The sequence below is a fragment of the Anabrus simplex genome, chromosome 7 (genome assembly GCF_040414725.1).
Source record: "Anabrus simplex isolate iqAnaSimp1 chromosome 7, ASM4041472v1, whole genome shotgun sequence".
Taxonomy (NCBI): Eukaryota; Metazoa; Arthropoda; class Insecta; order Orthoptera; family Tettigoniidae; genus Anabrus; species Anabrus simplex.
Window position 1 is genome coordinate 340,316,841 of NC_090271.1, and position 17,957 is coordinate 340,334,797.

Consider the following 17,957-nt stretch of genomic DNA (forward strand, 5'->3'; position numbering starts at 1 on the left):
GCTGTTGGAACCACGAAATGCGGAGCTTGGCGCACACTATACTGACACGTGAGGCTAGGAATGGCACAGGTGCCATGTCATGTCATTTTCCAGGAATAAAACTAGCAATAATCGCTCATACACTAAGTTACCACAAGTGAATTGTATCAGTGATATTGATGGGCATTTCGACGCTACGGTGACGTTCTCTGTTCACATACACCAAGTAGTTGCAGGACTTCACCAATCCCCGTCACTCTACAACTCCTTTCTATGAAGTCGCATAGCTCATTTAGAATCCCAGCTATAAAGGGTATGAAAACAAATTTGAAATGATTTAAAACAAATTTCTTAAATAACTCACATACAAAATAACTAATAATTACCCTATATTTGATTCTTATATGATGATTTAATGAAACAGCTTGGCTATAAGTCCTTGGCAAAAGGATAAATAATGGTAGTTCTTCTATATATATATAAAATAAGAGTTTTGTCTGTACATTGCTCAGAAAGGATGGTATCTCTGTATCAGTCGTGTCCACAGTAGTATGTACACGCATCACGTGAAAACGGCTGAAGATAATTTAATGAAAATCGGTATGTAAAGTTGGGGAATAAGTCGCTATAATCTAGGCCATAAATAATTTTATTCACGCTGACTGAAATGATAGTTTAGGGGAAGGCCTAAAATTTTATTCTCGAATATTTACGTTATTAGTGGTCGTATCTTAACGAAAATCGGCATGCAAAGTGGGGCAAAATCGCTATAATCGAGGCCATAAATAATTTTATTCATGCTGAGTGAAATGATAGTTTAGGGGAAGGCCTAAAATTTTATTCTCAAATATTTATATTATTAGTGGTCGTATCGATAAATACTACATAACTAAAATTATACAGTAGCTACTGATGTACCCGTGCTTCACTACGGAATTCTCAGAAAGACTGACTTTGTGGTTTTCCTAACTGAAGTCAACATAGATCAATACAAAAACGTCAGTAGGAAAGTAGCGATTAAAAGCAATGTTATCATATAAAACACTCGATCAAATGAAAAACTGCACATTTTCTCACTTTTAACGAACAGTACTACGGTGCCGATCTAACAGTCCAAAGTTGGAATGACCAGGCCACAGACAGCCGTGAACACTCCTCTGCCATTATTCCGTTAAATATACAAACTTCTCATTCCAATCAGTGCCTCAGAGTAGGGATTGAATAGCTGGAATGCTATGATGAACCAGTTTGTTACGTACCAATAGTATCATAAAATTTATGAACCAGATGAATGGGATGCTAAAGAAGACAGTTACCGAACTCCCCTGCTACTTCCCGCCATTATTCAGGCAGACTGGTATACTCGGTACGATCGGGCGAGTTGGCCGTGTAGTTAGGGGCGCGGAGCTGTGAGCTTGCATCCGGGAGATAGTGTCGGCAACCCTGAAGATGCTATTCTGTGGTTTCCCATTTTCACACCAGGCAAATGCTGGCGCTGTACTTAATTAAGTCCAAGGCCGCTTCCTTCACACTCATAGCCCTTTCAGATCCCATCGTCACCATAAGACCTATCTGTGTCGGTGTGACGTAAGGCAAATTTAAAAAAAACACTCAGTACGCACCAGTAATCCTATCTATCGGAGATGAGTGGCAACAGAAGACAAAGCACATCACAACAAACAATGGTCAATGAAATGTGTTTGCTGATCAATTTTATGGAATTTTATGAGCTTTCTATATTGTAGGCCTAGGCCTTCACATTTAGTTTTCTTTAGACTCTGTGATATTAGGGCGTCTTATAAAATTATTTATAGCGTAGACTGTAGTTCCTTATTCTCCGACTTTACATACCCATTTTCTCGTGACTCGGCGCTGATGACTTAGTACCAAAAATCCAAATTCATGAATATCTCTGATCATAACCGGTACGGTAACAATGTACGAAGGCCATCCGGAAAGTGGTACCCGTTTTGGCAATAAAGACACAGGAGTAAATATTAACAAATATACACATTTTTATTGGAAAGAGCATACTTTACGCTACTTTTCCACATAATCTTCAAGCAAATTTAGGCTTTTGTCATAACATGGGACGAGTTTTTGTATTCCAGTGTCATAGTCCTGCGCCGCCAGCTATTGAGATACGTAGTCAAGGCTCGTTTAAGTTCTTCATAGCTGTCAAATCTTTTTCCCGCCAGAAAGTCTTTAAGCTTCGTAAAGAGATGAAAATCCGAAGGGGCCATGTCCGGGTTATACGGGGGATGGTCGAATGTTTCCCACTTGAATTACTGCAAAAGTTGTTGTGTTATCGCAGCTGCATGAGGCCTGGTATTGTCATGAAGGAGAATGACGCCTGTAGACAATAGACCTCGCCGTCGATTTTGTATTGCCCGCCGTAATTTCTTAAATGTTTCACAACACGCATTAGCATTAATTGTGTCTCCACGGGCCATAAAATCAATGATCAGTACACCTCGGCGATCCCAGAAAACGGTTGCCATGAGTTTCCTGGTGGACGGAACTGTCTTGATTTTTTTGTTTGGTTGATGAATGAGCATGATGCCACTCCATTGACTGTCGTTTACTCTCAGGTGATGCATAACAAACCCATGTTTCGTCTCCAGTAATGATGCGAGTCAGGAAAGAGTCTCCTTCATTGGAATAACGTCCCAGAAACGTCAGTGCTGCAGCCATACGCTTGGTTTCGTGCTCCTCTGCAAGCATGCGAGGGACCCACCTTGCACAGATTTTTGAGTAATGCAGATGGTCTTTGACAATTTCATGAACAATTGTTCGAGACATATTAGGAAAATGTTCACAGAGTTCATCAATTGTGACGCCCCGATCGTTCCTCCGCGCTCAGCAGTTGGTCTGTAATGACAGATGGTCTCCCTGAACGCTCCTCCCCAGGTTGAAGGTGCGACACCAGCGCCGAACAGACGACTCGCCCATCACATTGTCTCCAAACATCTCCGTTAATTGGCGATGAATATCACAAGGTCGAACGTTTCGTGCATTAAGAAATTTAATCACGGCCCTCACTTCACAACTGGCGGGGTTCTCAATTTGTTTAAACATTTTAAACGATCACAGACACAACACAGGCAATGCTAGCGTCACGCAGCCTCGCACAGAGCAGGCAGACAAGCCACTGACGCGGTCTGACCTTGCCCAGCGGCTACCCGAGTCGTCAGCGGTTCATGCGGCGCTAACGGGTACTACTTTACGGATGGCCCTCGTGTCTGTCTGTTAGGTCATCAGCCCAGAGGCTGGTTGGATCCTCAAATAGCACCACCAAAAGTTATGCGGTTATAAGGAAACCGCAAAAACCAATGGCAGCACCAAAATGAGACGTACTAGGCAAGACGAGGAGTGAGGTAGTTTGCCATTGCTTTCCTCACTGGGTCAGAAAGTGCTATTGCAGCACGACCAACCCTATGAGTAACACCTTTCATAACACTCAGATGCACTAGTCATGCTCTGAATGTCATTACTCAGCACTACCCATACCCCAGCAGCTTCCATATTGCCACAGCCATGGATGAGACTGGGACTTCGGTGGAAGCTACACTTTACTCTGGCCTGTGCCAAGAGATGGATACAAAAGTACTGTATCCATCAAGATATGGCTAAATAAGACATAAATGATCGGAAATTTAATATTATATAACTTTAAATATGTAGTATTTATCGATACGACCACTAATAAAATGATTTGGGTATTACATTTTAGGCCCTCCCCTAAACTACCATTTCATTCAGCGTGAATAAAATTATTTATGGCCTAGATTATAGCGTCTTATTCCATGACTTCGCATACCAATTTTCATTAAATTCTCTTCAGCCGTTTTCTCGTGATGCGGGTACAGACAGACAGACAGACAGACAGATAGATAGACAGACAGACAGAAATTACGGAAAAGTAAAAAGTGCAATTCCTTGTTACTGCGGGCACGACAATACAAAAATCCCACCCTTTTAAAATTCTGAGCAATGTACAGACAAACTCTTATTATATATATAAAATTTCCGATCATTTATGTCTGATACATTGTTATCGTACCGGCTATGATCACAGATATATTCATGAATTTGGATTTTAGTTACTATGTCCATATCAGCTCCAAGTCGTGAGAAAACGGGTAAAGAGAATTGAATGAAAATCGGTATGTAAATTCAGAGAATAAGGAACTACAGTCCACGCTATAAATAATTTTATAAGACGCCCTAATATCACAGAGTTGAAAGAAAACTAAATGTGAAGGCCCACAATATAGAAAGCTCATAAAACTGATCAACAATCACATTACGTTGACCAATGTTTGTTGTGATGTGCTTTGTCTTCTGTTGCCACTCATCTCCGATAGATACGATTACTGGTGCGTACTGAGTATTTTTTAAAATTTGCCTTACGCCACACCGACACAGATAGGTCTTATGGTGACGATGGGATCTGAAAGGGCTATGAGTGTGAAGAAATCGGCCTTGGACTTAATTAAGTACAGCGCCAGCATTTGTCTGGTGTGAAAATGGGAAACCACAGAATAGCATCTTCAGGGTTGCCGACACTATCTCCCGGATGCAAGCTCACAGCTCCGCGCCCCTAACCACACGGCTAACTCGCCCGATCGTATCGAGTATACCAGCCTGCCTGAATATTGGCGGGAAGTAGCCGGGGGAGTTAGATCACTTTCTTCTTTAGCGTGCCATTCATCTGGTTCATAAATTTTCTGATACTATTGGTACGTAACGCCGCCCCGTGGTGTAGGGGTAGCGTGCCTGCCTGTTACCCGGAGGCCCCGGGTTCGATTCCCGGCCAGGACAGGGAATTTTACCTGGACCTTAGGGCTGGTTCGAGGTCCACTCAGCCTACGTGATTAGAATTGAGGAGCTATGTGACAGTGAGATAGCGGCCCTGGTCTCGAAAGCCAAGAATAACGGCCGAGAGGATTCGTTGTGCTGACCACACGACACCTCGCAATCTGCAAGCCTTCGGGCTGAGCAGCGGTCGCTTGGTAGGCCAAGGCCCTTCAAGTGCTGTAGTGGCATGGGATTTGGATTTTGATTGGTACGTAACACACTGGTTCATCATAGCATTCGAGTTATTCAATCCGTACCCTGAGGCACTGACTGAAATGAGCAGTGTGCATACTTAACGAAAAAATGGCAGAGGAGTGTTCACGGCTGAGGCCTGGTCATTCCAGGTCTGGAACTTTCTACTGTTAGAACGCCACCGCAGTACTGTTCGTTAAACGTGAGAAAATGTCCTCTTTTTTTTCATTTGTTCGAGTATTTTATATAATAACATTGCTTTTAATCGCTACTTTGCTAGTGGCCTTTTTGTAATGACTAGCGACATATTTTGACTTCAGTTACGAAAACCACAAGGTCAGTCTTTCTGAGAATCCCGTAGCGAAGCACGGGTACTTCAGCTAGTTTATCTATTAATTATTTAACAATGTTATTGGTAGCTCTAGCTTGCTCTCTCTCTTCAACTTGTCTATCACAAATCCATCTATACGCCCAAAATATATTACCTTCTACTCATGAACATCAAGAACCTAACAACATAGTAATTTACCGGTGTAGAGTAGTTAGTAAATACGGCAATGGATACAGTCTATAGATATATTTGCAGCTACATACTCTTGCATAGTAAAGCAATGTGAACTAGTGGCTCCGGAGGTCAACTGAGTAGAGTAGGGTTCGATTCACACCTCAGCCATCCTCGAAGTGGTTTTCCTCCAGCCAAATGCCCGTCACGGCCGCTTCCTTCCCTCTTCTTTGTCTATTCCTTCAACCTTCCAATCTCCCTCCCCCCCCCCCCTCCCACAAGCATAGCAGATGAGGCCGCCTGGGCGAGGTACTGGTCCTCCTCCCCAGTTGTAACGCCTGACCGAAAGTCTTACACTCCAGGGCACTGCTTTTGAGGCGGTAGAGGTGGAATCTCTCGCCGAGTCCGAGGGAAAACCAACCCTGAACGGATTAAGAAAGAAAAGTGTATTATTAGTTCACATAATATATGACTCTTTTTACAAGGACTTCCATTGGAGTTAATATAATAGTAAGTTGTTATTTCTTTTAATTAAACGCAATTATATACAATGTGCATGTGTTCACATCCTTGGGTTTGTACCTGTCTGAAGCACAACAAATAAACAGAAGAGAGGTAAGGTGCGGATGGATCCGCAACAGCTAAAGCGTAGGCGCCAGTAAACCAGAAAATGCTAGTATACATCAGTCTGCCCACTGACCGTATGAACGACACTTTCACATCATTTATCACAAGGACTCGCTGCAGGAGGAATGGTTTTATTACAAATTCAAAATACGATCGTACTTGGGGGACGAAGAGCCAGTGATCGGTTAGAGGACAGCGGGGCGAGCGCACCGACTAGTCAACACACGAGTCTCGCATTACCGACAGTACAACACTGATTTTTAGACAAGAATTTGTGAGTGTTATCCCTGCCTTCGTAATATACAGGCCGTACTGTAGAAAGCGCGCCAAGCCAATCAGCTGATCGATTGAGGCGAGCGAAGTGAATGTTCCAAGTTGTACTTGTGAATGTAATCCATAAGGATTGGGGGCATTCTTAGGATAATTGTGACCGTTGAGAGACAAAAATTTATATTTAAGTATATTGCATGTTTTTATCTTTAAATCCCATCAGGATTTACGTAAACAGCTGTTATTAAGATAATGAGTCCTCATAGTTTAGGTTAGGCATGGTATCTTCACGTGGTAGAAAATGTAAATTCAAGGGACGTAATAATTCTCGTGTCATTTATTCATTTAATTGTTATCATATAACACGTTTTTGTGGAAATATAAATTGGCACAAATTTAAATACAGTGTGCGAAAGTTCGCATTTGCCACAACGCTGAGAACTTGTGCGTACCACGACGAAAACAACTATACAAGTAAATAGACATTAACACTTTCATTTTCTTCGTATGGACGCAGGTAACCTTTATGAAAAACGAAAATCTCAACCGAGAAAATACCTATTACGAAGAATAAAGGTGTATGTTTCACTCATTTTCCAGAGCTGATGATGAGTTCTGCTTTTGACTTTCTTGTTTCACAGATTTACAGCAGAGCTTTTTATTGTTGGTACAGAACAAGTATAAAAGTGGACAGTAACCAATGGAACCTTCATACGGTTATTTCTTGGGTTCGTAATGTTGAGAACGCGCTGCCTTTTCTCCCCAAAATTAATGCGAGTAAGAACCATTCCTCGGCAGTTTCCGTGAATGTGGGAAGTACGGTAACTAATAGATCTGGATGATCAGCGCATTAATATTTGGGAAAACATGGGCTATTCCTAAACAAAGAGTGATACAAATATTTGTATTGAATAAAGGGCCTCAAGGAAGTATTCGAAGGATACTGCTAGAAGTGTTCACAATTTAAAAAAAAAAGCAAGAAAGCTACTGTATTTATGGCCATCTAGAGGTATAGAAGTATAATTTATTATTGCACGTTTGTTGTCTCCATATTTGTATTAATGCATAATAATTATTTGTTGGGTACATTGACGAGTAAAACACTGAAGCTTTGACCGCACTTCAAACCTACTTCTCCTAAAATTACATAGACCTAACTTACGACTTACGATGCGATTATAGGTTTTAGTGATCTCACCTGTAATATTAATACAACATTTGTAAATATTTCATAATTACAAAAGGTACAGACGCATCACGTCCTTGCATTACACGGGTCGGACGGAGGAAACAGTTCGCCTCTTTGTGTGACGTCATCGGAGGTACAGTACGGCCTGTACATCACGAAGGGAGTGGTGCTATAAATGCAAAAACAATACGACGAATTCAGAGGGGAATGTCCGTTGATCGTCCAAGGGACTACCGATTTTATAGAGAAAGGAATCACTGCATCATACTCTGAACAGTAAAGCGCGCTCATGTACACTGTCGACAGAGCACTGGACGTAAACAAAGACCTTGCTACTTTCATACTGTTCAAGCTCAGAATGAGAATGATTAACAATTTTGATCTATACAGTCTGTACCAGAAAACTCATATCTGATCCGTATTGACACAATATTCAGGATAATAGGAGAGGAATTATCCACCTTTCAATACAAGATTAAATGGAATAACTAAAAATTACACCATTTCATATGTATGGGCCCGGTTTGGACCCTTGTGTAGGGTCATCTTCAACCATGTCATTTAAATATATATAGCAAGTTAATAAAAGTATTCAAAACATTCAAAACCTAGAAAAAACATCCCAAAAACATAAAAACACGTTAAAATACTACATACACAGAGCTTAAGAACACTTTAAATGGCTATATATTAGCCGATAAAAGCTTTGTCAAATTTTGTTTAACTTATTTGAAAGTCCCACATGAATGGCTGTCATAAAAGCACATTCCTTTACTCTTGTGATTGACTAAATATTGACCAATAACAGTGCCTTAACGGGATTTTGAAATTACAACGTGTTTCCGCCATAATTGCTGTATTCCAATTTTTTAAAAAAATCATCGCAATCTATAAACACCTGATACCGACGAAGGTAGTGAAGAAGACGAATGTTACGGAAGACCTCGCCTGCAACCCATACATCACCTACTCTAGTCGGTAAACCTCTGATGGAACAGTGCACCTGTACAAAAGTTAAAAGGAGACGCACACTACTATTGATCGAAAAAAAAAGTTACCAAAAATAAAATTTTCAATTCCCGATTTGGCTAAAAGGGGTCAGATACAGAGTTTGATATTGTTACAAATATGTGAAAAAAGCCTACAACCTGTTTTCCAGTTTTTGACCGGGTCAGGGATGTAATGAATGAACCATATAGGCTATTATTACAATAGGCTCGCCAGTCCCAAGGTGATATTAATGAGGGATAAATGCTCTGAAATGATAATGGAGAGTGGTGCTTGAATGAAAGATGGCAGGGAAAACCGGAGTACCCGGAGAAAAACCTGTCCCGCCTCCGCTTTCTCCAGCATAAATCTCACATGGAGTGAGCGGGATTTGAACCACGGTATCCAGCGGTGAGAGACCGACGCGCTGCCGTCTGAGCCACGGAGGCTCTTTACAAATATGTATCGGCATTTATTCTAAGATAGCTGGATCTATTGGAGAAATTTCAATCACCACTCGTTGCTTGTATACAAAACGAGTAGGTAAGAACAAATGCTGGATGTCAGCACAGTAACAGGATTGAAACTGAGGCTTCGAAGTCACGTAGACAACGCCACTCTTAAATTTGCTTCTGTTTTATCATATTATTCAAACTGCCGAGCTCGATAGCTGCAGTCGCTTAAGTGCGGCAAGTATCCAGTAATCGGGAGGTAGTGGGTTCGAGCCCCACTGTCGGCAGCCCTGAAGATGGTTTTCCGTGGTTTCCCATTTTCACACCAGGCAAATGCTGGGGCTGTACCTTAATTAAGGCAACGGTCGCTTCCTTCCCACTCCTAGGCCTTTCCTATCCCATCGTCGCCATGAGACCTGTCTGTGTCGGTGCGACGTAAAGCAAAAAAAAAAAAAAAAAAAAAAAAGACAATAATAATTTTAAATCGAATTTACCAACATCAGTATGGCCCATTGGAGATAACGCAACACTTTCTATTTTTAAAACCGTGTTGCCAGTATTGTTTCTAACAGTGCCCTCAAACTCCATAAATTCGTAAAGAATCAAATAAGATAATAAGCAGAATTTTCGGTAACCAACGATTTCGACCCTGCATGCTTCGTAAAATTAAATATAACGAAAGGAAGCCATGATCTGGAACCTTATCGGGCTTCTGAAGTTTAATTACCACAACAATTATTTAATTATACGTTGTTTCCGAAAGTAGCTTATCGACTAATGAATCATGAAAAAACTAATGAATTATCACTTGATATAAAAACTAAAAAATACCGATATAATTTACAGAAATGTATTCGTAACAAGTACAGAAATAACATGGCTTAACTGCTGGGAGGCCGATGTTCGATTCCCGGTCTTGTCATTATCACGTAAAAAAAATCAAGTGGTGTCAGGTAGGCCATGCCTTAAACTCCCGACGGAAATCCAAAATAACGCAGGTGGCTACATTAACCTCAGAAATACCTAGGATAACCTCAATAAAGTACAGCTGCCCGCCAAGGTGACCATTCTGGCAGAAGTTTTATCTCACTAACTTCATAAAGAAACGACTGCATTCTTAGAAATAACATGGATCTTGGAAGATGTAGTTAACTCCCATATGGGCAAGTATGAAGCGAATAACAAGAGGGAAGTCAACTTACTGTGACTGACGAAACCCATAATAACATCACTCTTGTCAATGACGCTGAGATCGGCGCCACTGATATTGAATTCACTCTGAGGTAAGCCATCGGCGGAGGGTTCCAGCAGAGATTTGTAAACGTCGAGCAGAAACTTGGGGGCGGAGCCCGCGACGGGCACCGCTCGGGGGCGGCGTGGTATTCCCAGCAAGTGCAGGATGCCATGTTCCACTTCCCGTTGTTCCCGCTCACTCAACCCGCGTTGGATCTCCGTCTGATCCAGCCCGTTATCCACGTAGAAGCCGGACCGCGTGGCTCCAGCCAGCAGAGCGGAGCAGCATAGCCAGATGTGAGCTGACACGTACAGCTTCATGGCCAACTTACAACTGGTTGGAGAGCGGGTCGGGTCGGGGAGAGCCCACATCCCTCTTCGGAGGGGGTCGGGACGAGGTCGACCTTGGGATCCACTATGGTTCAACACAAGCATCGCCAGTCTCGTCGAGATAAGATCATGCATTTCTGCTTAAAGGATGAATAATGTTGGCCAGTTATCTGACACTGGTATTTCTCGGTACACAATCCCTCTATGATGTATGCGATTTTCAAAATGATTAAACCTGGACGAGAGAGGCAGGTCAAAAAGTGTGACTGAATGTAAACCTTATTATTATGTGAAGGAAGGAGAGAACTTGTCAGGGTATAAAATATATGGTAAAAACGCAGATCTTACGAAGTCCTAATGCTATTAGAATCAGAACACTTGACCAAGGGAAATCAGACTATGAAAGAATAGATAAGAATCCAGTAAACGGAAATGGAAGAAATGTATGACATCTCGGAGCCCTTATTTCACTAACTCCAAATTATTAGGCAAGGCGCGCACTTGCGATTCCTGCTCGCTGTGAGAGAAAAATCGCTGTCGCGGTATTTTACCCTTATGCGTGCACGACGACTCATAAATCGTTAATTTTTTTCAGTTGCACGATGGATAATGTACTAAGTTGTCAAATTTTGCTAAAACAGAAATTAATTAAGTAACTGTTGACTTTTTCATCATCATCATCATCATTATTATTATTATTATTATTATTATTATTATTATTATTATTATTATTATTATTATTATTATTTGCTACTGGCTTTACGTCGCACCGACAAAGATAGATCTTATGGCGACGATGGGAGAGGAAAGGCCTAGTAGTTGGAAGGAAGCGGCTGTGGCCTTAGTTAAGGTACAGCCCCAGCATTTGCCTGGTGTGAAAATAAGAAACCACGGAAAACCATACTCACGGCTACCGACAGTGGGATTCGAACCTACTATCTCCCGGATGCAAGCTCACAGCCGCGGGCTCCTATATAAAAACCGCACGGCCAACCCGCCGGGTAAATTTTGTTCAAGTGGAGGCTATGGCGTTCTTCGGAAAATCTAGAAACTTTCATGTGGAGACATAAGCGTGATTCGGGGGGGTGGCAGATGCTCCCCCCCCCCCGTATTCTGAAGGAAACAAAATTTTTCGTAATATTACGGTTACAGAAATACATACAGTAATTTACAAGTAGACCGTACGTGTTTCGTTACTCTGTTTAATTTAGCTCAATGAAACAAAATTATCTTTGTAGAGAAGTATTTGAAAAGTGCATTCAGCCTCATGTTTTCTACAGTTCCAATGAAAGTTTTTATTAATGCTTGGCCTGTTTATAAACATAATGCAGAGACACGATCGCCCGGGAGAAGTTGGCTATCAAATGGAGTACTGACGTTGCCTTTTCAAAAAATAATTAATGACTTTTATTCAAATCGAAAAAGAAGACTTCATTTTGTGATCAGATTATGTGAAGAGTGGACCTAAGTGCCAAAAGTGAAATTTTTCAGGAAGCAAAAACTGCACATCTTTGTGAGAAATGAATATTTATTTGTCATTAAACACAAATTAACTCTTTACATGATTATGAACATGTTGACAAAGGCTTTTTTAATTATCTTCAAAAATAGTTATGCAGCCTTTTGAGCAGAAAGATCTAAGTACAAAAAAGTTTTGACACAGCTAATAGATCTAAGTGCCACGAGACAGCATTCACTTTATTGAGCAAACAGCTGTTGGAAAAAGTTCTTGTTTTTTTTCATCCACGTAATCAATAATGGTGGAAAGATCTTTTTGCTTTTTTAGTGCCAATGGAACTGTAGCTGGAAGTTTTTCCAATTCCACAGCTGCAATGTCTTTCATTGTCTTGCATTTTGTTCAGTACATGAAAATTCTACCAGTCACACAGATCGGAAAAAGACGTTTCAAGACACAATACCAGGCTGCTGTTTGCAAAGAAACCTGAGCGATACCGAGGTGTTTTTTTTTGGTATCAATGCACTCAGAAGTCTTTTTCTCAACATCGAAGGAATTGTCATGCATTTCAACACTCGGAAAGGTTTTGTAGGCCTAGCTTTCAAGATCTACCATTACTTGCGTTTTGGCTGTCTTGCTGCGTTTCTCTGCAAGAGTAATAATAATAATATCGTATGGCCTCAGCTACCGTTTGCAGACATTTCGATTTGACGCCATCTGGCTGTCTGCTCGTCAATTTCGACGTTCCGGTTTACTCTGTCTGCCATCTAGCGGACCTAGAGTAAACCGGATCTCTCTTGGGCGTCTATGGCTGAGATTTTAATTAATTTTGTCGGGTAAATACCAAATGTATCACCAGAGATCTTTTACATGCCGACATCGTACGACATGGAGTGTCGATTGGACTTTTTTCCGCCCTTCAAAAATCCAACTACCTCTGCCGGGTTTGAACCCGCTATCTTGGGATCCGGAGGCCGACACTCTACCACGGATCCACAGAGGCAGCTTCTGCAAGAGCGAAATCGCGATCGGCAACTCAAAAACTGTGCCCAGACAATAGAAATTTATGTTCTAATGACTTACCCCGTTCAACTATGTACATGTACAAAAATATTAACATTCATTTTTTTATTTAGCCTGAGCATTTGTCACTCGATACAAGGTTATTTCTCTGTTTGAAAGTAAACCAGAGTTTAGAGTCTGCAAAATACAAGAGGCCATCTCATTCCCTCCTCTACCTCCGTGTCCATCGTGCCACAAGCACATTATGCCATCGTCCTTATCGGTAATGTGAATGTTAAAAGTTACAGCAAGAGAGTTGACGCAAATGATACATGTTACTGTGCGTCAATTTAGGCAAAGGGAAAACTTTTTCTAAATCCACAAAAATGGTGCAATGTTGGCTGCGAGGTAATGCGCTGGATATTGTGTCATTTTTCAATAGAGAAAGGGCACTTCCAGCTTTTCTATGGTGTAACTAGACCGCCTTTTTGACGAAATACTTACGACTCTCCACATACCACTCGCAGATCTCCGCCTATGCTCCAACCTTAGCTGATGAAGTAAAGAGTCACTTCTATAATCACAACCATCATCTCTTACTTCTTTGATTTTATGTTCGCACCCTTTGCAGGTCTTCTAAACGAGAGCTTAGGAAAGTGTTTTAGGAATACTTTGCGGTAAAAGTTGTACGAAGTGGGAAGCAGAATGCCACTCAAGCTTCAGAGGACACTAACGTGCCCTTTACGGTCTGGGAACTCCGCAGCGCCCAATGAAGGCAAAATTACTGAGTTCGGATGAGGATATACCACGTTCTGGATGGGGAGAGATAATGACCACCAGCTTGCTCCCACTCCAATCAGCGAAATACTTACGACTCTCCACATACCACTCGCAGATCTCCGCCTATGCTCCAACCTTAGCTGATGAAGTAAAGAGTCACTTCTATAATCACAACCACCATCTCTTACTCCTTGGTGATTTCAATATCAGAGTTGGAAAGGAAGAACGTGATGGGTAAGCAAGGTCTTGCTTCTCGGTCTTTGTGCAGAACATGAACTCTTCATTACCAACACTCAGTTCCGATTGCCTAACTGTTTCAAGACCATATGGATGCATCCTCGTTCTAAGCAGTGGCAAGGGCGCCCATAGGATAGTCTTCAGGGGAGGGGGGGGGGATAGACCTGGGGGTTTGTAGTATTTTTAATATTTTGCAAGATGAATGGCGACTTGTATTCCACGGTAGAATACCACACACTGTCCCCTACAACTTCTACGTAAAACCGATTTTTAAATCATTTTCTTGAAAGAAAAACACCTGATTATATTATATTTTTTCCTTTCCCTGAAAGCTAGGGGCGGCGGGGGCGTCTCCACCTTGTCCCCGGGCATGGGCACCCATGAGCAGTGGCACAATCTTGATTACATCATTACCCGGCAATGCGATAAGAAGGTCATACTTATTACCAGAACAGCAGGGAATATTGGTGATCGTTGGGCAGATCAAAAGCTTCTCGTTTGTAAACTCAGGATCTCTATGAGATCTAAACCACCTAGTCTTTTCCGAAAGTTGTCCAGAAGAAGGTTTAACACATTCAAACTTCAAGATGAAGCCATTTCCTCAAACTTTGAGAATGTGATTCATGTCCAACTGTCTGAAAATCCAGTTAGCTCAAACGATGTTCAGCAAGAATGGGTCACTCTGCGGAAGATAATCACTAAGTCAGCTCAGGAAACCATTGGTTTTGTAAACTAGAAGAGACAAGACTGGTTTGACGACAACAACAAAGACATTTTGTGTCTTATCAACGACAAAAGGAAAGCCTATCTATGTCATCTTCAAGACCCGTCCTCCAAAATAAAGACAGCTCAGTATTTAAAACTAAAGAGTAAATGTCAGACACAGATAAGAGAGATCAAGAACACTGGATGCCAACAAAAGGCTCACGAACTTCAGAGACTATCTGAAGCTAGGGACCTGAGAAACTTTTATGCAGGAATCAAAGAGCTGTACGGTCCATTTCGTTCTTCATCAGGTACGCTGAAAAGTGCTGACAACTCCACCTCTCTCACCGACAGTAATGAAATCTTGGAGCACTGGAAGGAGCACTTCTCCATTCTTCTAAATCACCCTTCCACTATCACTGAAGACTTCCTTCGGGATGTGCCTCAACAACCTGAGCAACCATGTATGGCAGTACCACCCCACTTTCCAAGAATTCAGTGTAGCTGTCAATCAACTGAGCCTCAGAATGGCACATGGCCCAGATAACATCCCACTGGAATTAATTCAAGCTGGAGGCCAATCCCTTAAAAGGCAAATTTTCACTCTCATTTTCAAAATCTGGGAAACAAGGGAAGTACTGGTGACCTAAAGAATGCCACTATCATCACAATCTTCAAGAAAGGAGATCGCAGTGTTTGTGGCAACTACCATGTTATATCAGTTCTATCTTGGATTTCGATCCTCCACGAGCACTATTGATTTGATTTTCTGTGTAAGACAACTCCAGGAAAAATGTAGAGAGCAACAAAATCCACTCTTCTTAGTCTTTTATGACCTGGAAAATGCCTTAGACTCGGTTCCAATACCTGCTATGAGGGCGGTGTTGAAACACTTTGGCTGTCCTCAGCGTTTTGATCTAATTCAGGCTCTCCACAATGGCATGACCAGTCAAGTTTGCCATCAGAATAAGATCTCTGATGAATTTCCACGTGGACTAAAACAGGGTTGTGTACTTGCTCCAACGCTATTTGCACTGTATGTGGCTGCAATGCTCTATGAATCACCTGCAAACAATCCAGGCATAGAAATCAGATACCGTTTTGATGGAGGTCTTTTTTAACATAACTCAACTTTGCTCCCAGAGTCTAACTCAGGTTACAAAGTCTTCTCCGTACAGGCCATGAAGGCCCTTGAGTGGTGGAAGGTAAAGGCTTCCACTATCCGTAACCTCGGCACTTGATGGGGTAGAGTGGTTAGCTCTATGCCCGGCCGCCTTTGGCCCCAGGGATTTACCTGGTACTCATTTTTGGTGTAGGCTGAGTGAACCTCAGGGCCATGTGCACCTCCGGAAGTGGAAAACTCGTTTCTTAAATTTTACGACTTCCTGTCGGGGATTCGAATCCACATCCTTCCGGGCGAACCGAGCACGCCTTTACCGCCTCGGCCAGGCAGCCCCTACTCAGGTTACAAAGATTACCAAAATGCTGTATAGAGGCAACGCTGCATCACCTGCACTCACACCAGAGGAGTTACAACAGTCGGTTAACTGCTACAAAAGTGCATGTGATCAATTTGGTCTCACAATTAACGTTCAAAAGACTAAGGTCCCAGCACAACCCTTCCACAATTCAACATCTCCATCTCAGATTCTTCATTCGAGCTGGCAGACCACGGCTCACACCTGGGTGGAACCTTATCTGTGCGCTGTAACTGTGAAAACGATGTGGAGAAGAGAACTGATGCTGCTCATGCAGCATTTGGGCGACTATCGCACCGGGTCTTCATGAACAAAGATCTGACCGTGAACACAGGCTGTTGTATGGCTGTGAAACTTGGACCCTATACCGACGTGGCCTTAAAAAGCTTGAGCGCTTCCACGAACAAAAGCTTCGATCCATCCTTAGGATCAAGTGGGAAGACCACATCACCGACCCAGCAGTTCTTGAGAAAGCGCATGCTAATAGTATAGAGTCATCCATCATTGGTCATCGGCATAGGTGGATAGGACTTGTCCGCCGGATGGATGATACGAGACTTCCACGTCAGTTTCTGTTTGATGAAGTCTCTTCTGGCACCAGACCTCGTAGAGATCCTAAGAGGCGCCATAGGGACCAGTTTAAGCATACTACGAAGTTGACAGTCTGAATCCAAAAACCTGGGAATCGCTTGCCGAAGATCATTCAGCCTGGCTACAGATCATCCCGGGCGCTGTCAAGACGTTTGAAGGGAAACGGCGCAGTTACGAGGTGGTCAGACGACGAGCAGGTCAACCACGCCCTCCTCCAACAATTCTGTGTGATCGTTTGTTCCACGCTGTTTAGTCACCGTAAACACACCCACAGACAACCTTGAGTTCGGAGTGAAGTGATTCGGAAGAAGATTATACTCAGAAACGTGTTAAAGCCGACGACGACGTATCAGTTCAATTCTTCGGCGCTAGATGTCAATCGTATCTTTTCTGACCTGTGTTACGGGAATCTCGTGGATTTAGATTGTTGACAGAAAATACAAATCACATAATAAGGAATATACCGAACCTACTGTTTACACCGGCACCGTAGACGCCACGCCACTGCTACGAACAATGGCCTTCGGCGAGGCTCCCGCCTGTTCCACGAGTGAGATTAAGTTCTTTGGCTGAATATCTTCAAACTCAAGTAGTCCTAAAATATAAAAAAGGTGACAAGCCTTCCAATTAGTGTAATGCAATGGATGGTATAATTAGGATAACTGCGGGGATGTAGTTTGATGTTTAAACAGTAGTAGTAGATGTCCCATTCACTGTCACGGCAACACGACTATTGGTAAATATTCTGTAAGTATATTAATGTGCTATTCAATTTGTAGACGATTACAAAGAACCAGGTTTGTCTTCATCATTTCTTTTAAAGGGCGCTGAAACTATTCTTAAAGGGCACGTAAGTTCACGGTAGTAAATATTGATTATAGCGAGGTGAAAGTATTTTTGTACATTTTTTCAAATTTAAAAAAATTGGATACTGTAATCCAGAGTTTCGGATAAATAAGCTTTTAGTGTAACGGATTTGTAACCCTTCCGATCGCAAGAACAACTCCAGGCAGGAACCAATGCTAGGAAAGAGCAAACGTCAGCCCTCAATGTAAACAAGAGCAAAGGGCCAGACTAAACACGTTGC

At 42.2% G+C, this 17,957-nt stretch overlaps 1 protein-coding gene across 1 annotated transcript in view; it reads right to left on the reverse strand.

Moving 5' to 3' along the window:
* gbb (glass bottom boat) overlaps window positions 1–10,613 on the reverse strand; it is a 264,694-nt gene extending 254,081 nt beyond the window's left edge. The window contains exon 1 of the mRNA XM_067151815.2: window positions 10,261–10,613. Within this exon, the coding sequence (XP_067007916.2) occupies window positions 10,261–10,612 (352 nt within the window). The 5' untranslated portion in view covers window position 10,613. The remainder of the gene's footprint in view (window positions 1–10,260) is intronic.
* Window positions 10,614–17,957: the final 7,344 nt, after the last annotated feature.